Raw genomic sequence first — 26,694 nt, forward strand, 5'->3', positions numbered from 1 at the left:
GTGTGACAGCAGACCATTAATATAGCCTACTGTTAAAGTAAAATGTGGTCAGTATATTTGTTAGGTGTCCTTCCAAGCAGGATCTTTAAATCTGTGTTGAATCTTTGGAGATAAAAACTCTGTCCTAGAAGGACTATTTATCTGACTCCTGCGAAGCCCTCTGCAATTAAAGATTCAATCCCACCGAGCACCAGTCTGTTTGTTATTCACCTGTAGGGCTTTACCCGGCGCTAGGACCCAGGGTGCGCGATTTTCATCTCCAGCTGCTGCAGACCGAAAACTGGCAATAAGGGAAGATCGCGAGGACAAGCCAAAATTGCATACTGTATTCATTCTACTTCAAAATCACATCCCTGGTCCCACACGGAAGCCTCTGTGTAGACAACAATAGCTTGTTGCGCTGTGTGCAGGCTTTGTGGCTGTAGACAGCTCGGAGCGCAAGGTAAGACGGTGCAATACCATGCGATTACTAATAACAAAGGCGTTACGGGCGAGCAGGGGGCATTAAAGGGGGCATTGCACAACGCTATTGAGGGCGAGTAAAACTCTGTCAAACTTTGACCTGGATATGTGTATTTTCTAGTTGTTGGTGTCTTGCAGTAGTTGCGGTGATGTCTCGCTGTTATCCCACGGCATTATGTAGGATCGTGTCACATGTAGCCTATATGGCCAGCCAAGTTGTGTATCGAGATGACATACTTGAGTCTGCTGTCCATGCGTATCGACTGTGGATGCAGTCGGCTGTCCAAACGCCGACACAGTAACTGTAGCCTATATGAAGTGATGCATTTCAATATCAGACAGATATTTAACATCATCTGGACGGCGCATCGAGCCATCCATTAACCTGGCAAGCAGGAACATCACCCTTTACTGTTTCTGTGATCGGCTGCTATCCTCCCTTCGTTTATTGTAGAATAATTCATTACTTTTACCAAGATGGAAGAATAAAACGCTTGGTTTTTACTCAGCGTTCACCCCCACCCCCCACAAACCGCCTTCCCAGCCTCGACATTCAATATTGACCAGGTGAACCACGAACTTAGACGGGACATCCTCTTCGCTATAAACCATGGCGGCCTAAATAGGGTCGATAATCTTCAATATGAGTCACAGATAGATGACCACGTATGCCCACTTTGAAGACGACATTCTTAAAAAAAAAAAAATCAGGCCTTCGGAATAAACAACGTGCCTTCATCTGTGCTATCGCAGTTGTCATAGTGCATGTGCGGAATACCACATCCATGCTCGAGAGATTTATCATTGTATGCATAACAAGTTTTTGTTTAACCCCACAGCTTCAGACATCCGATGTGGAGCCTGTGGACCAAACTCGTCTATAATTGGTGAAGCCCCGAGCAGCCGGTCACTACCGGGATAGCTCTTGCGCGGTCGTTGAGGTCTCCGGGTTACCCCTGCTCAGACACAATGCGATGTGTCAGCTACCGACTTTGTGATAGTCCTGCTTTATGCCGAGACTGTTCTCTATACGGCGTCCCCGTTTTTGCCGATCGGCGTTTTTGGTTTCCCAATTTCACATTTGGTCATCTTGTCAACGATCTGGCTGCTTGCACGCAGCCATTACTGAGCTGAATGGCGAAGGGCACGTTAGAAGCTCTCACACACCGATCCGCTCCGCGATAGGAAAGCAACGAAATAGTTTCAGCTCGTATAGCCTGCTACTCTCTGCGAATGGACAGTATCGTTGTCCTGCACCACGACACACATCGTGCATGGTAGTAAACAAACTCTCTGAGTCAGCCTCGTTGTGTGTGTGTGTGTGTGTGTGTGTGTGTGTGTGTGTGTGTGTGCGTGTGTGCACGGTTATTTCTTCACCACCACAAGTGTTGAGAAAAGTAGGAGATTTGTTGCCCTAAAGGAGTGGATACCCTTGTAAACAGCAGGCCTTTCAGGATTCAGGTAGGACAAGTGGACTAATTACAGCAGAGTAACCTGTACTGCTTAACTACTGCATGCCAAAGTGTGATTATGGCATAGGAGAGCTAAATACCATGTGGTTTTTTTTGTTTTATCTTTGGGGGAGAATCAGAAAAAAACTCAAGTGCAAATCCTCAACAGACTGATTTGATACTTTAAACGTATCTGTTCGCCTGTGTATGACTGGAAGTTGCAGATGTGTTGTCATTCACCTCATAACTGCAGATGTTGGTCAGACTATTCTTCTCAGCTCCTTTGTCTTTATTTAAGCACTAAAGTTAAAGTCAGTCTTTAATTAAGGAAAAACTGACCTCATGTTACACTGTGCACTTGTTCAAACTAAGAATATAGAAAAGGATGTAAGTGAAAGTAGATGTTCAAATTGTGTAATGATGTAAATGATATTACCTCCAGGAGCGGTTTCATCTTCCTGGTTGTTTGTGGCTTGTATATAAAATAGCCTGTCCGTCTTCTGCTGTGTTAAACTTTGCTGTGTGAAGCATGTTTGGATTGTTTCAGTATAGGTTGAAGGCTTTTGTCTTTATGAATGGCAAATCGTGTCATGATTTTGTGTTAAAGTCTGGTGTAGCTAAGCCTTTTCCAAATTGTAGTGATGCTGTGAACTCAGCTCAAGACCACTTCTCTGTAGAAAACCATGTGCATGAATTCAGTTAAAACCTGACATGGTGATAACAGGAAATGTGATTTTGACACACTGCACTGCAATAGGTGAATGAAGTTGTGGCACTTTTGTGTCCATATCAATAATCAGTGATATTGCCGACAAAATGTCTTCACACCGTGAAAACCCCGGTCTGGACAAACCAGGAAATAATGAAAAAATTATAGGGTTTGGTCTCAGCACAGCTGGGATGTAGACAGCCCACATTGTCAATCATAATGAATGAGGAGAAAGTAAACATGAATATAATGAGGGAAACTTGTCATGTCACTGCAATAGTTGTCTTTAGTTATTTTGAATTAATTGTGTATTTTTTGTATTTTCAGTGAATGACAGTATAATGATTTGGAGGCAGATGAGAATAATAATATTGGCTCATATTCCTATGGTCTGCAAAGGGATGAGGAAATGGTACAAAGCTCATATAAGCCAGTCTATAAGGGAAGACACGAGTTAGATTTTACAAAACAGCCTGCTGTCACTTTGTGTTTTGTGTTTCTAGGGCTCCTACGACTGAAACGTAACCTCGTCAGGTGTTTGTTAAGCCAGATCCAATGACATCAAAACAAATGACCAAAACTTATTGAAAGATAAAAGTCTCACATAGTTAAGGGGTTTTAAATCCTTCTCAGAAATCAGTAGCTTTAGTGTTTCCCCCATCCTTTCCATGCTGCATCAGTCTGCAGCTTGCAGCATGCAACTGGAGTGCCTCGAGCACCCGGAGTCTTGCCTCCTCGTGTTAATTTCCCTGCAACAGACCCAAACCTCTCCCACTCTTTTTTTTGTATTTTGGCAATTCCGTTTAGCAACCATCACCCGCTGCTGTGACTCTGTTAATTGACCTGACTGCCACTGAAACGCAAACATCCCCTCAGTAATACTCAGAGCCTCCTTTGGTTACAAGAAATACAGTTTATTACTTCATTACCAAGATAAGCCTCTTCAGTTTAGCGCACCGTTACACTCTTTGGTCGCGATCCCCCATTCCCCTTGAGCGGCAGAAGCTCGAGTTGCATGCCGGTACCTGCAGTCCTTACCCCTCCCAGCCTCTCCAGCGTGTAATCCTGGGCGTGGATAGCCGAGCACTACATCTCCCATGCTATCACCGAGCACCCTTCTGCCCCTCTCTCTCTCTCCCACCAGAGTCAGACTGGAGATACTGAACGGACTGTCTTGACGACCCCCCTACCCTCCCCTCCTCCTCTCTCCCTCCCGCCCCCCCCGGACTTTTAGAACCGAAAACCGTCGAGATTAGTAAGCAGCCACGGACGGCAGAGGCGAAAGGCTGGACATGGCCGTATCCGAGTCGTTCCTGTAGGCTACGTCGTTCACATGCCATCTGGACGAGCGGGTTCGTAACTGTTTGTGTCATTAGACATCTTTTTATCTCGCCTGCTGATTAGCTCGGGGAATATTCAATATTTCGGCAGAGTCTTAAAGGGGGTGGGGGAGACGGCGGCGGAGAGCAGAGGCTTGGTGGGTCCTGGGGCTCGGTGAATGCCTTTCAACGCCGAAGTGGTTCAGTCTGTCCACCAAAGGAGCGATAGGAGAGACTGGAGCACTTCACATTAGGTCGGCCGGGGATAAATAACAGTAGCCTGCCTCAACATGTAGGCTTAACCACCCGGAGTAATGCGAGGGCTTCGCGGAGACTCCGCTGCGCAGGGAGCTGAAACCTACCCACGGTGGTGGTCAGTGGAGTTAAATATATTGTTTGCCCCCTTTTTTTGGTGGCCAGTCCAGCAGCACAATCCAGTGTAATAAGTTGTTTCACCCATCCTTCTGTTAGTTGTCCAAATGGCTACTTTGTTTTTCCTATTTGCGAGTAACTCCGTGCAGACAGTTTTTGTTATCAGCGCGTGAAATTGATTATTTGTTTGTAAAAACGTCCACTGGCAGATATAGTTACTTTGTCGAGTGTTTGTGGGCTGATGAAACGAGATGATGGTCGTCAGGAGTTTTTGTTTGTTTGGCTCTACGTTGTGTTTTCTGTGTGGCTTTGCATTGATGTTGACTTACCTTATCAGGCGGAGATGTGACACATTGCCACATTATGGTGGGAATCTATCCTGTCACTTGCTAAAATATGGCCAAACATCTGTCCTTCATCTCGAAACATTTCAATCCCTGTTACCTATGTCATTTAGGCATGTTGCATGATGCATACAGGCTCTATGTGCAGTTTGTGCCTGTGTTTGCCTGTGGGTGGACCGATCACCTCGAGCCAGTTGCCATTCTTTCATTGTGGTGACTGCTCGCCATCTCCAGCGACCGACCCGGAGCTCTCCAGAGTTTTTCCGCGCTGATGTTTACAACAGAGGAAAGCAAATTGTTTTCAGAGCCTACAATGCCACGGCGTGCATTGTGCACTTTTTCACATATGACATTGGAACGTGTGTCTTTTGTACAGTGGGGCTGAACAGTGAACTGACCGGGCTGAAGTGGGCTACTACAACAGAATCATTTTGGTTTCGTCGAGACGGTTTTTCTCAAAGGTAGCCTAATGTCAGGCTTGAGTTTTTTTCGTCTTGAGTGTTGCCCAAGGCGTGTGTGCCGGACTACTGCATACATTTAGTGGCCTACATCAGAGCTGATGAATTCAAATGTTGTGGCGGAGTAGACGGCGTACGATCGCAGCACAAAGACAAACTAGCTGTAAGCAACTGTTGTACGGTAATGAATGCAGAGCCTCCTTGCACTGAGCGGTATCTGCATCGCTGAATCCTTTTCAGTCCGTGCTCGCAGATTCCAGCAGATATTGGTGTGTCAGTCATTATGTGCATCATATTCGTTATGTTTCACTGACTCCAGGGTGAAACATTTTCCATTCCCCCAAAGCTTTGACATAGATTTTTTTTTTTTTTTGCCGAGTCCCTTTTTGTAGTTGTCTCTTTAACTTGCAGATGCGCTCGCCTGCGCTCACCTCTACATACCAGGGGCTGGTTTGGCGTGTGTCGCCGGTGTACATGAGAGTATTTCAAATGTTTGTTTTCAGATGACATCAGCATAGATTAATGATTTGCTTATGCTTGTTAATAATCCTGTGTATCGTGGTCAACATTGTTTTGTGAATGAAGGTTGAATTCTATTGTAAACATGTTTTTTTGTGTGTTTCTTTTTCAATAGAGAAGCAATGGGTGGAATTCCATCTCTAATTTTAGATCACACTGCATGACCCCACCATTAAACTACAATTAACTGGGGTAGGCTGCTTTATTGTAATCCTAAATAATTAACTGTCCAGTGATTGATAAGAAACAAAACTTTTGTTCACTTCCAGTCATCCACTTTTCACCCCCATGATAGTATTTAGTAGCCTGTGTGGAAAGTGAGTGGCAGTGTGGATCTGTTGTGGCAGGAAGGTTTGAAGTGGATTTAGGCAGCCTCTCTTCATCTCAAGGGTGAACAAAATATTTTCAACCAACAACAGAACTTTAAAATTAAGTTTAACCTGCAAAATACCACATAAAATACATTTGCAAATTGGCTGTGCACAATGTGCATGGAGCGATGTGGTATTTGAGAATGGTGGTCTTTTATATGTCTCTGCCAGGTGCCCGTTTGGCTCGTAATACATCCATGTTGCAACTGGTGCATTAGGTCTCATTTCATTCAGTGAATATCCTATTTTGAGTGAAGATAATTCACTCTCAAGATCGATCAACACTGACAAACTGTTAACATTCCCTGCATGCAAAGAAATAAAAAATGAAAGGGAACAACAGAACAAATGCATTCTTCAGTTTACCTCTGCTACCCTGAATTGTCTTTTCTTTCTGGCTCTTCAGGACATTTTAACATATCTGGCCTCTCCAAGCTCGTCTCAAAGAAAGGAACTTTTCAATTGCCCAATGTTGGTTACTCCGAATCACTTACTGTTGCATAGAGTAGGTCTTATTCCTTCATAAAGGATTCAATACAAGTCTTTTCTGTGATTGAAACAAGAACAGCACCAACAGTAATCACATTAAGTGTTCTTTTTCTTGTGTACTCTGCAGCATATCACTGTATTTCAAGGAGAACTCTCACCTGACTGACTCAGCTACCCCCGAGGTATGTTGTGTTAAAGAAACACCTATGCAGGTAATTGTTTTTTCTTCTTCTTCATTACGGTTAGATTACTAGATTAGAGCATTCTTTTCTCTTATCTAATTAACACTGGCATCATGATCTTCTATTATTACTCAGGTGGATCCTACACTAATGAATGTAGGGGATGGAGGCACGGTGAGCAGAGAGATCAGTGCTCCAAATAAAGTGTCTGCTAGTATGGTGGGAAATCCCCCCCAGACGCTACCCCCTGAGTTTAGAGGAGATGTTACCCTCAGTCAGCAAAACAAGACCACTCCAACAACAGACTGTAAGACAGCAAAAGCCTGCCTGGACAATAGCAATTATAACCACAGCCCTGAGCCTTCTCCACCTCAACAGCCCAACAATGCACCAACGTCCAGCTCAGCCCTCACTGGCTCAGAAAAGAGAGCAGACAAAAGGGCAGAGGCCCCTAAACTCAAGGCTGATGGTGTTGTGGCCTTCCCCACTCCTCAGTGGTCAAGTGGTGTAAAAGTCAGCCGGGAGGACTCTCTCAACTCCTGTCACAGCAATGTGACATCCAGCAAGAAATCACACCCGCAAACACAATCTGTGCAAAGTGTTTCACCTGGGTTTCAGTGCTCCACCATGTTTAAACCAGTCCAGCCTGTTGCCTTCCTTCCTTCCACTAATTTTCCCTCTCCACTTTGTAAAATCACTCTTCCACCAGCATTGGGTCAGATTGCAGCATTGAGAGAAGCCACAGCCAGTCAGTTTCACAAAGAAATTCAGCCTCAAAGCTCAGGTGTTGGAGGGACACCTCTCATGCGGACCTATCCCTATCCGTTCTCGGTAGGCCGAACTCCAGCGGCAGAGAAAAAAGCCAGCGCATCATCATCAAAACTTAAATCTAACCATTCATCTAATAAGAACTCCAAATCTGTGGGAGAGCATACATCTTTAGCCTCAGTGGTAGCCTCACCAGCTATTGCCCTACCATTGCAGCACCCGTCATTAACTCCTGCAGCACCCACCCGCTACACGCTGTCTCCCACTGCTGCCATTTGCTGTGGCTCTGCATTGGCCAGCATCACCTCTCAGAGCAGACTGCTGAACCATGTGGAGAAAGGCAACAGCATAGACAAAACAACCATGGGATCTCTTAAAATGACACCTCCCTCTGCTTCAGAGGACTATACAGCTTGCTCAGTTGAACCAAGAGATGTACCTCTTGATTTATCTGCTAAATCAAAACGTCCAAAATGCATAAGTGACCCTCCTGTTTCGATGATTGAGCCTCATAATAATGAGTCAAATCAGAGAGATTTTCTGAACTCAAAGAGGACTCATTCTACAACTTATAGCTCAGCTGTACAATACCCTAACTTACCCAACACCCACAGAAATGGATCCCATCAAAAGCAAATAAATAGGCCTCAGAATCACCAGGTCCCAGAGCCCAAACCAACCTGGAGTAAGGGATCTTCACAAGACTCCATAAAAAACATCCCTGGAACTTATGTAGGTGTGGCTAGCCCCATACTGGCTTCTACTCTACGGGGCAAAGATGGACAAGGGTCTTTTGCAGATGAATTTCAGAGTTTTGCAAAGCAGGAGTTTATATCTATAATTGACCAAGGAGAACATCTGGCCTCAGGAGGAAAGAAGCCATCCTGTCTGGTGAAGGGCAACCAACATGCTCACAGCGTCAAGCATGTTAAAAACACCAGCTCAGCCATAACTAAGAACTGTCCCTCTAAAGGAGCCCTAACGACTGCCCTGACAAGCTCTGCCACTGCTCAGACTCATCAGAAATCTGGTGCTGGCAAAACAGCAGTGCCGTACTCTATCACTGTTGTCAATCCAGCTTGGCAGAAGCCACCTCTTCTTCCGCACCAAGCCTCGTCTGTTCAGAGAAAAATCACACAAGGATCTCCAAAGATGAAGGGCATCACAGCTACAGAAGGATCTAAGTTTCAGAGTGCCCAGCAGAGCCCGTCCAAACCGGAGGATGATAAGTGGGAGAGAATACAGTCTCCCCTGTCTAACCTCGCGTCCATCGTAAAGCAGCAAGCTCTCGAAACAACAGCACAGACATGCGAAGGTAATACTCAAGCCTCACCTGTCGCATCAAGAAAAGCTGATGTTCTGAATCCACTCTCTGGGAGCCAAGACACCCAATGCAAACAGACTTGTGCTTTTGAATACCCATCATACTGGTCTGTGGAAAAATGGGCTGGTGTGCCATCTCAAGGGGATTCAACTCAAGCTATGAAGAGGCACGAGAAGGTGAACGCCACTGAGCCTGTAGAGAATAATACTGAGTTAAACACCAGCCAGGGAGAACACATGGGACTACAAGCAAAGCAAGGCTCCTCAAAGCCTGCGGGCCAGTCTCATCTCTTTGGGAGCAATGCATCAACAAATGGGAACAGGATGGAGAGCAAACTAGCCCAGGTGTTAGAGGGGGAGATGTTGAAGAAAGAAAGTGGGGCGTCAGACGGTCCTCCGAGTGAAAAATTGGGAGGCATGGTTGCGTCTATTCTTACAGGCCAGTGTGTGGCGGTAGGCGACAAGTTTGAGAAGAAAACAAATGGAACCAAAGAGCAGTCGCCAACCAAAGCAAAAGCTGCTGGCGTCAAACAAAAGAAAACCAGTCCTAAGAAGGCAGCAAAGGAGAAGACGCCACCGGACTCATCAAAGAAGGCTGCAGGAAAGAAAAAGCAGGACACAGAAAATACTCCAACCAAAGTGTCCTGTCAAAAGAAGGTAAATTACATTTGTCCTTTTTTAATGTCTAAAAAATCTTTGTTCTTTTCTCATGATCTCCCTTTGGTTGTATCTTAGGGAAATATCTTAGTTAGCAATCACCCCAATCTCATCCAAATTTTAACCATCAAATTGGTGATTCAGAGCTCCCTTTCATTAATATGAATCTATGACTGATGATTTAACTTCCAAGGGCTTACTGCGAGTCTGTTACATGCTCTCCGTCACCATGAAAGCTTTGTGATCAATAGCATCCACAACATGCTCACTCTGTCCCCTGTGTATTTCAGCAAAAGAAACAATGTGCACCTGTGCTGGAGCAGAGTCTATCAGCGGTGAAACTTTCTCCACAGAGTACAGAGCTGACTCCGAGGGACAAGATCAGTCCCAACAAGGTTGAGCAACTAACCCGCAACAAATCAGGTGATGTCTTTGTTTCTTATAATCCTGTGACATTTACAGCCCTAAAAAGTTCTCGCAGTGTTTTATCTGCCAATATTGCCATTGGCACATATGTTCGATATGCGCCGAGGTGAAAACTTTTTTTTTTTTTTTTTTTGTCTTTTACAGAATATAATTCAGAAAAAGATGCTTGTGTCCAGCAGCAATATAACAATACTGTTATGTTAATGTGGCAAGCAGCTCGGAATGGGTATAAGTAGCTCTTAGCGACGTTAATCATATAATGCTACTCAACACAGGCAACTTTAAGTCACTGTAGCAAAATACAGCTGGTGTCAAGAAATGTAACGGCCACCTCAGTATTGGTTAAAACTATAAACCAGCACAAAAATGACAGGTACCAATATAAGCCACCATGTTCCGAACAGACGCATTACAAACACTAACAAAAAGTAACATTTGCACGTTGGAACATAAAACGGCAAACTTAACAAAGTACTCAGTCCAGACTACTCAGCATCTCATTCTGCAGCTCAGCAGATGACGGTGTGGTGGTGGTTTGAGTCTGTTGAGTGTTGACTTCACACTACGTTGTTACCTAGTTGGTAAGATGCAATGCTGGAAAGCAAATAAACAACGTCCCGTTACTTTACTCTCCTGTGACAACCGTCGTGTTACTTATGCTCATCATACTCGTTTGCTACATTAGCTAGCTAGCTGACCACGTATCTACTTTCATACCTTGTCAGTCGAGTGGAAGCTAATGTGTGAGCATTTTAGCCCATTCTGTCTATAAGCGATAACATAAATAGGACGATGTATTCACACCAAACTTTTGTCCAGGACTGGCAGTTTGGTAAACGACCTCCAAACCGAACAATTCTATCCGTTGCGTTTACCAAATGTTGAGTTTAAAAGTCTGGTTTCCCACCGGATACATTGAAAGTTTCCCCTGAATGTACAGCAGAGGCACAGGCTCTTGACTCGGCAGCAGCGAACCATGATTTAATGTTTCTGCTAATGTTTTCTTTTCCAGTGAAGTTTACTGTTTCAGTGCACTTTTGTCATTTTGAACAATAAGGTTTATTATAAACATCCCATGGGCCCACCACCTGTTGGAGGAACCACTGGGGTCGGGTGCGCTGCTACATGGGTGGCAGTGAAGGTCAGGGGCCTCGACGGACCAGATCCGGGCAGCAGACGCTGGCTCTGGGGACGTGGAACATCACCTCTCTGTGGGGGAAGGAGCCGGAACTGGTGCAGGAGGTGGAGCGCTACCGGTTAGATCTGGTGGGGCTTACCTCTACACACAGTCTCGGTTCTGGAACCATACTGCTGGATAGGGGTTGGACTCTTTTCTTCTCCGGAGTTGCCCAGGGTGTGAGGCGCCGGGCGGGTGTGGGGATACTCACAAGCCCCCGGCTGAGCGCCGTTACGTTGGAGTTTACCCCGGTGGACGAGAGGGTCGCCTCCCTACGCCTGCGGGTTGTGGGGGGGAAAACTCTGACTGTTGTTTGTGCATATGCACCAAACAAGAGTTCGGAGTATTCGGCCTTCTTGGAGACCTTGACTGGAGTCCTGCATGGGGCTCCAGTGGGGGACTCCATTGTTCTGCTGGGGGACTTCAACGCGCACGTGGGCGATGATGGAGAAACATGGAGAGGCGTGATTGGGAGGAACGGCCTCCCTGATCTAAACCAGAGTGGTTGTTTGTTGTTGGACTTCTGTGCTAGTCATGGATTGTCTATAACAAACACCATGTTCGAACATAGGGATGCTCATAAGTGTATGTGGTACCAGAGCACCCTAGGCCAAAGGTCAATGATCGATTTTATAATCGTTTCATCTGATCTGAGGCCGTATGTTTTGGACACTCGGGTGAAGAGAGGGGCGGAGCTGTCAACTGATCACCATCTGGTGGTGAGTTGGGTCAGGGGTGGGGAAGACTCTGGAGAGACCTGGTAAGCCCAAACGGGTAGTGCGGGTAAATTGGGAACGTCTGGAGGAGGCCCCTGTCCGCAGACTTTTCAACTCACACCTCCCGGCGGAGCGTTCTTTCGGCATCCCTGTGGAGGCTGGGGGCATTGAACCCGAGTGGACAATGTTCAAAGTTTCCATTGCTGAAGCTGCGCGGGAGGCTGTGGTCTTAGGGTCTTAGGTGCCTCAAGGGGCGGGTAACCCACGAACACCGTGGTGGACACCGGTGGTCAGGGAAGCGTCCCGACTGAAGAAGGAGTCTTTCCGGGATATGTTATCCCAGAGGACTCTGGAGGCGGTTGCAGGGTACCGAAGGGCCCGAAGGGCTGCAGCCTCTGCCGTGAAAGAGGCAAAGCAGCGGGTGTGGGAGAAGTTTGGAGAAGACATGGAGAAGGACTTTCGGTCAGCACCAAGGTGCTTCTGGAAAACTGTTCGCCACCTCAGGAGGGGGAAGCGGGGAACCATCCAAGCTGTGTACAGTAAGGATGGGACGCTGTTGATCTCAACTGAGGAGGTAATAGGGCGGTGGAAGGAGCACTTTGAGGAACTCCTGAATCCAACTAATACGCCTTCTATGTTAGAGGCAGAGCTGGAGGATGATGGGGGATCATTGTCAATTTCCCAGGTGGAAGTCACTGATGTAGTCAAACAACTCCACAGTGGCAAAGCCCCTGGGATTGATGAGATCCGTCCAGAAATGCTCAAGGCTCTGGGTGTGGAGGTGCTGTCCTGGTTGACACGCCTCTTCAACATTGCGTGGAAGTCTGGGACAGTGCCAAAGGAGTGGCAGACCGGGGTGGTGGTTCCCCTTTTTAAAAAGGGGGACCAGAGGGTGTGTGCCAATTACAGGGGTATCACACTTCTCAGCCTCCCTGGTAAAGTCTACTCCAAGGTGCTGGAAAGGAGGGTTCGGCCAATAGTCGAACCTCAGATTGAAGAGGAACAATGCGGATTCCGTCCTGGTCGTGGAACAACGGACCAGCTCTTCACTCTCGCAAGGATCCTGGAGGGAGCCTGGGAGTATGCCCAACCGGTCTACATGTGTTTTCATGGATCTGGAAAAGGCGTATGACCGGGTCCCCCGGGAGATACTGTGGGAGGTGCTGCGGGAGTATGGGGTGAGGGATATCGAGGCGTAGTTGGGGTGGGGAGGGGTTGCGTTTCGGTGGGCTGGGGATCTCATCGCTGCTCTTTGCAGATGATGTGGTCCTGATGGCATCATCGGCCTGCGACCTTCAGCACTCACTGGATCGGTTCGCAGCCGAGAGTGAAGCGGTTGGGATGAGGATCAGCACCTCTAAATCTGAGGCCATGGTTCTCAGCAGGAAACCGATGGAATGCCTTCTCCAGGTAGGGAATGAGTCAAGTACCTTGGGGTTTTGCTCGCGAGTGAGGGGACAATGGAGCAGGAGATTGGTCGGAGAATCGGCGCAGCGGGTGCGGTATTACATTCAATCTATCGCACCGTTGTGACGAAAAGAGAGCTGAGCCAGAAGGCAAAGCTCTGTTACGTCGATTGCTGGTCTTTGCTCCTCACCTCACCTATGGTCATGAAGGCTGGGTCAGACGAAAGAACGAGATCCAGGGTACAAGCGGCTGAAATGGGTTTCCTCAGGAGGGTGGCGGCGTCTTCCTTAGAGATAGGGTGAGAAGCTCAGTCATCCGTGAGGAGCTCGGAGTAGAGCCGCTGCTCCTTCCGGCCGAAGGAGCCAGTTGAGGTGGTTCGGGCATCTGGTAAGGATGCCCCCTGGGCGCCTCCCTAGGGAGGTGTTCCAGGCACGTCCAGCTGGGAGGAGGCCTCGGGGAAGACCCAGGACTAGGTGGAGGGATTATATCTCCAACCTGGCCTGGGAACGCCTTGGGATCCCCCAGTCGGAGCTGGTTAATGTTGCTCGGGAAAGGGAAGTTTGGGGTCCCCTGCTGGAGCTGGTCCCCTGCTGGAGCTGCTCCCCCCGCGACCCCACACCGGATAAGCGGACGAAGATGGATGGATGTAAAATATCCTACCTCCATTACATATCTCTGTCACAAGTGTTTGGTAACCACATTTCAGGGATCATTGCAAAACATTTGTGAGAGATAAACAAGAATATCAGCAAATAAATCGATATTTGAATTTTTTACTCCCTAATATCTGCACCGGCCCAGAAAATCCAGTATTGGTCGGGCTCTAAAATGTAATGATGCTTTCACTTGTGTCAGACAGAAAATGTCACACATATCGTCTGGGTGGCGTTTTTTGATGTCTCAGTCACACGCATAGAAGCTTGTGTCCGTATAATAATCAAATGTGATTTAAATTGGTTACAGATAGCGGCAGCAGTGCTCCGAGTGCAGAGACTCCAGTGTCTCTCAGTCGCTCTGCTCTATCCAGTAAGGAGGCCGAAGCTACAGGCAGCTCCTTCCCACGGCTGAGGAGAGGACGACGGCGAGCTGATGAGGCTCGACTCGACCTCTGGGGCTTTGCAACACCTTCCCCTCCACCCCCGCAAATGCCTCCTCCCCCAGTTTCCCCGTCACCCCCCGTGACTCCCACCCAACCCATTCGCCGTCCGAGAGGGAGGCCTCGCTCAAACCCCCTGCCTGAGCGAGTGATTCAGGGCAAGGGCAAGACAGCCAGTGCAGAGGGTGACATGCCTGCCCCCAAGAAACGCCGGCGATGTCGTAGCAAAAAGTATCAGACTGGGGAATACATCACTGAGAAAGACAAGCTGGAAGATGGAGAGCACCTTGAAGAATCTGAATCCCTGAGACAGAACCGCAGAGTCCCAGCAGGTACGCAGTTTCTCTCCCGAGATCAGTCAAGTTTTCAATTAACTGTTTCCAGCCCAAGTTTTAATCAAAAGTGCAGCTGTTAGTTACAGATGTGGTAAAAACAATTTATAAAGTTATGGTATGGATCTTTGATACTTTGAGTGTAGCATTTTTATTACTGTATTTTTATACAACCCAGGCGATTGAGTAACTGATTGATGGAAGGTTTGATTAGGGCTGCAACGATTAATTTATAGTTAATTGACAGTAATTGAATCGCAGTCTATTTTGATAGTTGATTAAACGTTTAAGCAATTTGTTAAGCAACAATGCTTTTCTCTTTTTTATATTATTTTAGACTGAATATCTTTTGGTTGTTCAGACAAAATAAGATAACTTGGATCCCTAGAAATGATTAAGGACATTTTAAACAATTAATTGATTAATTGTGAAAATAATCAGCAGATTAAATGCTAATGGGCATTATTGTTGGTTGCGGCTTTTAATAATCAAATCATTGTTTTGGCTCTCACCAAACATAAGTTGGTACAGTCACACAAATAAGCCGTTTTGTTTTAATAGCATTATACATGAATCCTTCTTTTGGCTTCTGACCAGACTAAATGCCAAAACCTTTGGCCATGCTGGCTTGTAATGGGCATTTGTCATAATTTCTGACGTTTCATAGGCGACGAGGGATAATTCATTCTTTAAAAAAATTAATCCGATACATGAATCTGGACTGAAAATACATAGGTTTCAGACCTCATCCAGTCTGTGACAATTTTTTTTTTTTGCTACATTTTCTCTTTAGAAATGTCTGTCCAGAACAGCAGCGGCATCATTTTATGATTTAATCGATTCAGTCCACCTGTTTTAACAAATTGGAAATAACTAAATGACCAATTACTATCAAGTTTGACGGGTGTATAGTAACTGTTAGGAATGTGTGAATATAAAATAAAATAAAATACATGGTTATATTTTTACCCTCGCTATTTTACCTAAATATACTAATTATCTTCTGATCAGCAAGGGTGGTGAGATCAGATGTCCTGATACATAAAAACATTGGTTTAGAAATTAAAGACAAATGGGGCGATCCCTGGCTCACCCAGTAAGGTGCGCCCCATGTAGGCTGAGGCCTTTGCAGCGGCCCAGGTTTGAATCCGACCTGCGGCCCTTTGCTGCGTGTCATCCCCCATCTCTCTCCCACCTTTCCTGTCTATCCACTGTCACTCTGAAATAAAGGGAAAATAGCCCGAAAAAAATAAAAATAAAAAAAAGATTCAGAATTGACCATAAGAAAGCTTAGCTCGGGGTTTCTACAGTTAAAACTTATTAAATAGACATGGGCAAATAAATTTTATGAGGATGTACATCTTCGTAAAAGGTACATAGGAAAAGCATTTTATAAAACATAAGACAATGGACAAATACAAAATATTGTAGTATACACTGTCAACCAACACCAAAGATTATGAAGACAGTATATGCAATTTGCAGTTTATATTCTTGAGGTGGAGACTGTGTGTTTGTCCACGTCAGGCACCTGTTGATGTGAATAAGATACATATTTGGAGAATATACAGAAATTTGTCAAACCTGAGCACAAGATTGCAAAAAGCAGAGCAGAGTAGCTCATAGACTTGGCTAAACCAAGGGCCATCGGTTAAGGAAGTATCATGCTGTCTGATGTCGACACAAAACAGCACCTAAAATATGCCATGCTCTATGTTCGGCTTGGCAGAGGAGCAAAAGCATGAAGCTGCTCCATAACTGCATCGATACATCAAAGATGAGATGGCTGATGTTGAAATATTAAGATTGTTTGCGGGTTTTTCGCTGTGTTCATCTGTGTGGTACCACTCTGCATAACCTCCAGTTACATTCATCATTACAGAGCCACAGGCGCATCAGTGTCCGAGTCCCACCGCCTGCAGTCCAGAGCCTCCTCCACGGAGACCCTCGTTCACTCGCTCGGGGTCGGTCCGCTACCAGGAGAGTGAGGTATCTCCAGAGTTCAATGACAAGCCTTCAGGGAAGAGGAAGTTCAAAAGCAAGCACTTGAGTGACAACGAGGAGCAAAAGGTAAGACGCTTGCTGAGGCTGCTTGTTGGATTACAGTACATTTCAAACCACACAGGGTTGATGGGAATAAAATACAGTGTGGCATTAATATATTAGCTTACAGTGCCCCCCTGTGGCTAGATAAATACTAGGTTTGTCACATTTATGATGGCAGCTGGTTTCATACTGCACTGGAACCCTTTACCTTAACTTGGCAATGCATTACAAGAGATTCCATTTCACACACTGCTCTAATCAATAAATTCGTATTTTAGATTAAGACCAAACGCAGCAGCTTGGGCAAGCGCGCTGCCTCACTCGCCCTGGATGATGGTGGTGCTATTGTAAAAAGACCAGAAAGCCCCCCACCCACTCCAAAAAGTTTGCCGTCATCTCCTTCCAATAAGAGAGGCTCATTGGGGAGATGCAACGGCTCAGACTCTCCACCAAAAAGGGCTGTTCCTCCGGAGGTTCGGCGGCTGATTGTCAATAAAAATGCCGGGGAGACTTTGCTACAACGTGCTGCACGCTTGGGCTATCAAGTAAAATTCACCTGTTCACTTGTAATATTGCTAACATGAATTTAACTCCAGATTACAGTGTACCTCTTTGAATCCTAATGTGACACAGTTTCTGTGCTACTTCTGTTCTGCAGGATGTAGTTCAGTACTGTCTTGAAAAGGACGTCAGGGAGGTGAATCGGCGCGATAATGCCGGTTACACAGCTCTCCATGAGGCGTCCTCTCGAGGCTGGACTCAGATTGTCCAGATGCTGCTAAAACACAGCGCTGACGTCAACTGTAGCGCCCAGGATGGGACACGGTGAGGCTTCATGCTGCATGATTAACTGTTGTGGTTCTAATTAGTTGAATCTATGGAAATTACAATATCTTATATTAGTAGTATAAGTAAGTATTATAATGTTTGACAAATTACAGCATGGGGGTTATTTCTTGACATTCGCAAACAGCATGTGTAACAAAATAATCTCAGTTTAAAGGTCCACACTTTAGAACCATCTGTCACATCTCAGCCTTTGTTGAGCCTGCTAAAATGTCGAGTGGTTGGGTATGAGTCATATTCATTCATATAGTGGACATATATATTGCATTTGTTACAAAGTTTTTTTTTTTAATGGAGTAATGCATATTTTGTGGTTAAAAATGTCAGTAATACTCAAAAATCGTCTCGTTGTTACATTCACTCCTGAAAATGTACACCCTCTGCAGGTGTTGGGAGCAGTAATGACATAGTAGTGACATACTCACTTACAAGTTGTAATACTTCCTGTCACCTGTCGAAGCATATTTGTCTCTATATAGCAGTTCCACGAGTTGTAATTAATCACAGGAAATATTTGTTTTACTGTCCAACACATCTGATACTCCATATACAACATGTTTGCTGACAGATTAAGGTGTGTTCTAAAATTGTGAAAAAAAATGTAATGTCCGCAACACTGCTTTAAACTCCCATATTTAATACATAAGCAACGTTTCGACCCTGCTGGGTCTTCAGGCAAAAATTGTTTGTTCTGTTCTAAAATTGTTCAATCCCTGATAGGCATTTGTGTTATGTTTGTTCTTTCTTTAGGCCTCTTCACGATGCAGTAGCGAGTGATAACCTTCCTATAGTCTGGTTGCTCCTGAACCACGGTGCAGACCCGACTCTGGCCACCTACTCTGGACACACTCCAGTCAAACTGGCACATAGCCCGAACATGAAGACCTTCCTCACAGGTAGGTCACCCTTTTTTATCAGCCTCCCTCTCCATCAGCAGAACTAGTTTTGGATAAATGGATAAAGTGTTAGAATGCTGTTTTACCTCAGACTAAATACATTTTTTCCCATCATCAACAAACGCTTAACACCAGACGTGTATAAACTATATACTAGAGACCCAGACTTGAGTAAAAGTACAAGTGCTCTATCAAAAAAGTGACTTAAGTAGAAGTACTCTTTAAGCAACACACAGTAGAAGTACTAAAGTATTCAACATTATTTATACTTAAGTATTGCAAGTAGTTTATTTTAAAATGTACTTCTCAAGTACTGAAAGTAAAAGTACAAGTATTGTGTTATTTAGTTATTAAAGAAAGCAGTCAAAAGTTTGAATATCATATCGTTTATATTATTTCAAATATTTAGCCTAAGGCTGTAGCCAAAGGAATTAACAAATTATTAAATATATTATATTAAAGGTCCCATGGCATGAAAATTTCACTTTATGAGGTTTTTTAACATTAATATGAGTTCCCCCAGCCTGTCTATGGTCCCCCAGTGGCTAGAAATGGTGATAGGTGTAAACCGAGCCCTGAGTATCCTGCTCTGCCTTTGAGAAAATGAAAGCTCAGATGAGCCGTTTTGGAATCTGCTTGTTATGAGGTCATAACAAGCAAGATTACCTCCCCTTTCTCTGCTTTGCCCGCCCAGAGAATTTGGCCAACCCATGAGAGAGAGACATCATGGCTTTCAAACGAGAAAAGTGGCAGTTGGTCAAGGCCACACCCCCACCATCCACCTTGCCACTCCCACTCTCCTCCTCAATAGCTTCAGACACAGAAATGGCACATACTAAGGAAAGCTCATTGTAGAACTGGCTCTAGTGGCTGTAGTTCTGCACCAAAGCTTAATTTCGGGAAAGAGACTTCAGATATAGTATTAGGGGACCACTAAGGTCTATATAAAAGCATCCAAAGAGCACCATGTCATGGGACCTTTAAAAATAACAAATATTAGCAAATACTGAAATAAAATGTACAATTATCACACTGTGCAAGTAAAATGAACATCCTCTCCAGCACAGTAACAACTAAAGCCCCAAAAAATGTATCACACACTAGCTAGCTAATAACATGTGATGAACAGGAAAGTTAGCAAGTTAGCAAAATACAGATAATAGCAGCTTCTCATCACAGGGACAAACGGTTAACATTCAGTACTCACTGCAGACTGAAACAACTCAGGAATAGCTTACTCTGCTGCAACAATAGCTAAATAGAAAGAGTACAAACTTACATCGTCTCTGACTTCTGAACGGGCAACTGTGATGAAAAGAAACACAACGCGATCTCTGGGATTTCTTACGTAAATTAGCGTACGTACCTAACTTAGCCGTAACTACACATACTGTAGTCTCTGTAGCGTGAGGAATTCACAACAGTAACGAGTAACTATGCAGCACATAAAAAATTTATCAGAGTAAAAGTATTTCATTCATCGAAAATATGTACTCAAGTAAAAGTGGAAGTAGGAGAAAAAAATAATACTCCAGTAGAGTACAGATACAGCCTTTTAGTACTTAAGTAGAGTAATGAAGTAGTTCTACTTCGTTACTATACAGCTCTGCTTAAGACATAATAATCAACACAAGGGCTATAATAAAGCTAATTGTGTGGTTGACCCCACTTGGCTGTCATTGGCTATAGTTTTCTTAGTGAGCCAAGATGGAGGAGACATTAATTGTTGCTGTGTCTAACCTGCTGGTATTGTATGATATTGGCCATAAAAAAAGAAATACAATACAAACTGCCCCACAAGAGAGATTCAGACTGGCTATCATTTTCTGCTCTTCACTATACATTTTCCCATCACAAAATCCAACAACCACAACAACACAAACAGACTACAAACCAGAAAACTGATTTCTGTGCGCGTCACATCCTGTACTGCCCACATTCGGCAGGCGATGGTCACCTGCCTGTATTTTACACATGTGTGACGGTGCCCTTATCCCTTTTTAAAAAATGATCTGCTAATGTTTAATCAGTAAAAAGTTACAGTTAAGAGAGCAGATGACTTGAATAATAACAGTCCGTAAGACTTCAGTTTTGTCAGGAGTGTCATTGTGGTGCAAAAACAGCCCATGTCAGTTGAAATAAAGCTTTCATTGAAGAAAAACATGCATTTTGTGTGGTAAAAGCTTCCAATGATTTCGCAATTATTGGTCATTAAGAAGGCCAATGATTGTTTAAGGGAAATGTTTTAAATTTGCTTCCCTGTGATCAATCTTGTTCCATAACTGAGCCTGACAAAGCGATTTATTACACCTCTGGCTTCCTGGGAAACTTCTGACATGCATGACTTTTGCTTGTCACATGTCTTTAGCGTTTGTTTTAATTTTCACATCACTGTTGATGGTGTTGACCAGTTTTTAAGGATATTTCCTAATAAAGTGAGAAAACATGTTGTTTCTTTCACTATCGACTTGGCTGCTGTATCAGTGTTTAGTGGAGTGTGGACCTCATGCGTCTCTGGTATATAGAGAGACGAAGGCTCAGTAGCTAATGCAGCCACACACTCATACAGCTCTGATCCCACGGACGGACACAAACTGGGCCGTATCGCAACACAAACTACAACTTAAGTTAATTTGCTGATACTTAGTACTGATTTTTGTATCTATGTCTATTATTTTGTTCCGACAGCCATTCCAGTTATTCCATTCTATGTTTTGCTTAGTCCTTACAAGCATTGATGTGACGCCCTGTCATATTTTCATGGATTTACACATAATGCAGCTCAAGCAGTGATGACATATAAACCGGTCAAAATATAACACACTGTTTTTCTTTTTATTTCCCTAGAATATTTTACAGACCTGGAAGGCCGCAAAGAACAGGATCTCAGTTTTCCCTGGGATTTCTACAGTAGCTCCCTGTTTGGTAAGAAACCTTGAAATGGTGTCTGGGTCCGTTTTTTTTCTGTCTGCCAATCCATCATTCCACTGATCAATCAAATATTGCTGTTCCTTCGCCAGTCGGGAGGAAGACGATTTGAGGCTTGTTGCAGCGATGAGCAGGTATCCGGAGGGAAATGATTCTAGTTAGTAGGCTGGCCTCAGGCTCGGCCACTGGGACGTGGAGGGGTGTTAGCCTTGTGTACCAGCATCGCTGTGGTGTTGTAAACAGCCACAGGGAGCCAGTCATCCAGTGGAGGATAAACAGGATTAAAGATGCATGGAAGAACTAAGGAAGACTAAAGAGAAAGTGTACTGTAGCTTTCTGGATAAACTGTAGAGACAAAAATATGTTGGTAATGTAACTATAACATTTTTTATTTGCCCCCCCCCTCTCCCCCCATCAAGGATTATAATGAAGAAAAAAAGACCAAGTTTCCACCAAAGTACATTCAACTTTTATCACCACTCTGCTAGTGGTGATAAAGTGTATATACAGAATCTTATACTTGTCGTTGGTTTGTGCAAATTATGTGTAGAGCAATGTTCTACGACAGGTTTAAATCATTCAACTTGTTAATTATTCTCAATTTTTGTGTTAAAAATATACATTTCTCCAAGGGACATGATGTGAGTTAACACATTTGAAATCATCCATAGTACGGTCTGCATGTTCAATTAAGCCAATTCTTTCCTCCCTGATGATAGTCTTTATTATTATAATGTTTGTTAATGTTATAGACATTTCTGTTAGATATGTATGGTTTCTTAATCATTGAATCGGTCTCCGTTATGTTAGTTCTGGTGATGACCTCTCAGTGATGTGAGATATGGAGGATAGTTTATCTGGCTTTAGGAGCCATTGTGCCATTCACTATTGAGAAAAAGCCTTGCAAACTTGAAGCAAGATAGTCCCATCACAGAAAACATGAATCTTTGTCAAAGTATCTGTTTCTTTATATCAAACTTTTTATATTAGTAAATACATTGAATTACACTCTGCTTACACTTAAATGAAAAAAACCAACAGTCCACCAGTAAATAATCCTTCAAAATGTAACTACACGTCGCGGCGACGCACGTCTCTCGGCCGTGGCTCGGTAGCGTTGCATTCCCCCCTAATTCTCAAAGAAAGCTGGCTTGCCCAGGGCCAGGCCAGCTCAGCGGCGTCTTTCTCCCGTCGCGTTCCGCTGTCTCTCCTACCTACACCGGCGCCGCACCCTGTCCCTTCGCCCCGTCCTACCTGCATGCTCAGTGCTGCTGCACATGAGGAGAGAGCACAGAGGAGAGGGCGGGGCTGTTCCTCACTCACACAACAGAAGAGAGAGGGGACTGTTTCGGCGGCTACAGGAGAGAAATACATGGCGTGCTGGCTGGACAATACTGGCAACTTTATTTTACAGAAAGTCGCTGTCTTTTCTACAGAAAGTCGCCAGATTTGTCGCTAGTCGCTTTTGTGAAAAAAAGTCGCTAAATTGGCAACACCGCCCACACACACTGGCTCGACGCACACACCAGCACACGAGTATAAAAATCAGACCACTTACGTAGGCTACGGTGAAAGCTCCGAACTTCCTGTCGAAAGCACACTGTTTGTGTTTAATCCAGGATCTGACTTAATTATTTTTTTTAGACTGAAGGCATTTAATGGTCAAAATATTATTAATAAATATTCGAATATATTCTAATATTAATATAAAAACGAACGATGATTTTTGGGCAAAAGTCAAAGCCCTAATGTGTCTTGTAAACATAATTTTCCTATCCTTGTCTCTGTATAAGGTTTAATTAACTTCAAGCTGCAACTGACATCATTAAGTTTGTGTTCCTTTAACTGATCACAGCGTCACCAGCAGTCAGTCATAATGTGTTATGGGTGTTGTGAATAGACTGTCCACTAGAGAGGGCCCAAACCCCGTGTATCAAAGCAGCTCAGCGTCAGCGCCGAAACAGCCGGTGTGTCTGCTCCTCATCATCTCACCTCAGTGGACTTTTCTTCACAGAGACTGACCAGGAGCCATGCTGGGACTTCCTGCTGTCGGAGCAGAACCAGGAGCTGGAGGAGGATGCAACAGGAAGGACTGAGCCGGACTCGGACAAAGATTGCCTTCTGTTTGAGTTCTCCTCCGAGCCTCTCTTACCCTGCTATCATGTTCAAGTGTCATTAACCCAGGGGTGAGTTCACACACACATAATTTATTCATTCAGATTATATTCATTGATTCTGTACCGCCCGCAAAGCGCTACTAAATTTAGCATGTGTCATCTCCGTTTGAATGCAGTTTCACCGTGCTCTTAATATTTATGGGAATAAATGTCAAATAAGCTCTGATGACAGCAGGTAGTGATGGCTGTGACTCATGGCGTGTTTTCTCTGCCTCCAGTATTTCACAAACGTACAAACAGAGATATTCTGTTGATATTTACACCATGTCCCTTAATGATCTACCAGCATCTTCACTGTCACAGTTTGTTTGTACACACACTCGTGTACATTGTAAAAGTACAAGTACAAAAAAGAGAACAAGTATGGGACGATGAACATGATGATCATTTATGTCATGACGTCTATGTCATGACGTTTAGTCGCTAGTGTGGGTAAAGCGCCAAAAATTCTGGACAATTCCTAATGTTGTGTCTTTGTTAGACCCTCGCTGCCTGGTAACAACCCATACAGCCAAACAGGACATAAAAGGTCAAAAAGATGAATCTGCACACTGTTTGCTTCATCCACAGTGCCCCCAGTTTGTGTAGAAGGATTTTTGTTTGTAGTCTCCAAATCGAAGCTGAGACAACCGTGGCAACAGCTGATATGACCTGCCTGCAGTTCCCTTCTCAAACTATTTTTTTTCTTACCCTAACCGTTGGCTAATATCAGACATATTTATCTCTTGCAGCTTTTGCAACTGGTTTCTTCTGACAGACGTCCTGAAGCGTCTGAAGATGTCAGCGCGGATCTTCCGGGCGCGATACCCACACTTGGAGGTGGTGAGTCTGTCCCGTGCTGAGCTCTGGAGACAGGTATCGATCAGCCAGGTGAGCTCTGCTTTGGCTTCACCTTACAAAGGCCAAAATAAGGAGGAGGAAGATAAGGAAGAGGGACTTGTGGATCTGGTGCGATGTGTCCCAGAGCTGCAGAGACTACTGGGCTCCTCCATTCACATCCTGCAAGAGGATGAGGATGAGGAGGAGGAGGAAGAGGAAGAGGAGGAGGAGGAGGAGGAGGAAGAGGAGGAGGAGGAGGAGGAGACACTGACAAACACAGGGAAGCCTCGCAGCCGATAGCCTCTCTTTCACTTCACTCCTCCACCGTGCAAACTGTTGTCAACCCAAGTCCTTCCCTGCAAGCAGCAGCTCAAAGGAAACCTCTCCGTCCGATGAAACGAGGGTCATGGGTTTTAACTCCAGCGACAGAAATGACACTCCACCTAAAACCTTTGACCTCAGACAGAAGGGACTAAGTGATCACAAGGACCTGCACATGGGAGTGGTCGGTTCAGCTTTCAGGTTCCTATCAATAGGTATATTTGAATACATGAGAACTGTTGAGCAAACCTTTTGTATTGATTATGTATGTACATGGTAGTGTATATGTATATCTTGCCATCAGGGTTAAAACATTTGTTTATATAAATGTATTCTTGTGGCTAAAGAATTATGTTGTTTAGGACTTTTTGTTTGAGTTTGTTCCCAAGGGAAAGCGATATTTTTTCGGGAGATAATCCAAGACTTTTATCTTGGTGAACTGTTGCGTAAAGCTAAGACACTTAAGTCAGGGAGGCCACTGGCCCAGATGGTTCCTCTGTCAACCTGGGAGACCTGGAGACCTGCAGAGAAGAGACCACGGCACATAATCATCAAATATAATGAGAGCCTCATTTCCATTTTTCTCCACTGTTTCACTTTTCACTTTATCCTCTCACTCTAGCTTACAATGTTTTTTCTTTTTTTTTTCTTCAACATTTCACAAAGTAAGCACGGGCAGCACGGAGCTGTCTACGTCCCTGCACGCAGTATGAAATAATGTCTTTTTGGACCTTGAGATTGAGAGTTTGTTTACAGAGCTGGACAGATAGTAGTGTTCTCCACTCCCCAGGTTGCACTCCCTCCTAAACTGATACATAACCCTTTGGATCTCTCTCAGAGGAAAAGTGGTACCATCTCTGGAGTCCAGAGGCGGCTCCTGTGTCTGAGGAGCCCGAAACGCCCTCTTAACTGCAGCCACGTCCAATATGGTGTTCCCAGATCCCAGAGTGCTTTGTGTTGCAGTGTTTTATTTACACTGTTTGTTGTGCTTAATTTAATAGTCATTAATATATTTGACCTCTTGTGTATCTGACATGCTTATCTATGAAAAAAAAAAAATTGCTTTGTATGGTTGGTGCTTCATTTTGAAATGTACTTATTAGGATCCCTTTATTCTGAGATTTTCCTCCCTCATTCAAGAACAGTATTTTAAAAAAGAGAAGCTAAAGTACAGTTGTATTGTACTGGTGCTAAGACAGATTTTGTGTTGACAATCAATGTTTTGGTTTGAAGTCACAAACTAATAAAAGATATTTAAGATGAAGAGACTTAAGGTGTAAAGAAAAGTATAGTTTAGTTAAAGAAAACGGGATACAGCACGACTGAGACTGAGCAGTGTGTGAAGAGCCTTTTATTTGATTCTTTTATAAGAAATCAACAAGAATAAAGCATGATTGTAAATCATAGTTATCTCTTTGTTTTGTCAGTTGGATTATTATAATGATAGCTGAATTGAATATTCAGAGCGGAACTCTCCCTCAGGTGTATTTCAAATAATTCCTTCTGCCTTAGACATTTTACTGAATAAAGAGAAATTATACAAAGATCCATGAAATTATTGTAACCTTTACAAATGTAAACCTGGTAACCCTTTTTCAAACCTAATTAAGCTTTACAGTAGTAATGGTAGTAATAGTAGTAGTGTACCTACCTATTACACATCTCTCCCCATGTTAGTACTGTCAAGCTGTCGAATACATAAAATTTAGTTAAAACAACTGCATTGTATAATAATTAGCCTTAAAAAAGGCTAGAACAAGTAGAATCGGCACACTTTTCTGTGCTCCCACAATGTTTTTTATTTACTGTAACATTTTGATCAGGATTTCAGGCACAAACATCACATTACACAAACATTTAAAAACTACTGATGGAGCAGAGAACAGTGGGCAGTTTCTACTTTTTTTGGATGGCGTAATAATTAGCCTTCCCGCAGATAAAAAGCAGGATTGGAATGTGGGCTCAACAAATATGAAGCATAGCGTAAGTCCTGACAGGTCACGGAGTCGAGCTCGGCTTTTATCTTAGCTCATAGCTGACGGTTCCTAAGCCAGCACACCAGCTGATGGCTCAGCTGATTTCC

At 44.2% G+C, this 26,694-nt stretch overlaps 1 protein-coding gene across 9 annotated transcripts; it reads left to right on the forward strand.

Annotated features, from left to right (window-relative positions):
• Positions 1-280: 280 nt before the first annotated feature.
• On the forward strand, positions 281-26,155 carry bcorl1 (BCL6 corepressor-like 1). Of its 9 annotated transcripts, none has more exons than XM_039813744.1 (14): positions 281-442; positions 5,750-5,826; positions 6,412-6,510; positions 6,622-6,706; positions 6,812-9,424; positions 9,715-9,847; positions 14,114-14,578; positions 16,461-16,648; positions 16,903-17,169; positions 17,283-17,449; positions 18,221-18,366; positions 21,214-21,291; positions 23,309-23,480; positions 24,203-26,155. In XM_039813744.1, exons 4-14 carry the CDS (start codon positions 6,701-6,703, stop codon positions 24,588-24,590), a joined length of 4,623 nt encoding a protein of 1,540 aa, XP_039669678.1. In that variant the 5' UTR covers positions 281-442; positions 5,750-5,826; positions 6,412-6,510; positions 6,622-6,700; the 3' UTR covers positions 24,591-26,155. The 9 variants fall into 9 exon arrangements, with proteins under 9 accessions (XP_039669678.1, XP_039669682.1, XP_039669681.1 ...); XM_039813742.1 differs by lacking the exon at positions 281-442 and adding an exon at positions 1,500-1,923; XM_039813741.1 differs by lacking the exon at positions 281-442 and adding an exon at positions 3,696-3,974.
• The last annotated feature ends 539 nt before the right edge of the window (positions 26,156-26,694 follow it).

The sequence above is a fragment of the Perca fluviatilis genome, chromosome 10 (genome assembly GCF_010015445.1).
Source record: "Perca fluviatilis chromosome 10, GENO_Pfluv_1.0, whole genome shotgun sequence".
Lineage (NCBI taxonomy): Eukaryota > Metazoa > Chordata > Actinopteri > Perciformes > Percidae > Perca > Perca fluviatilis.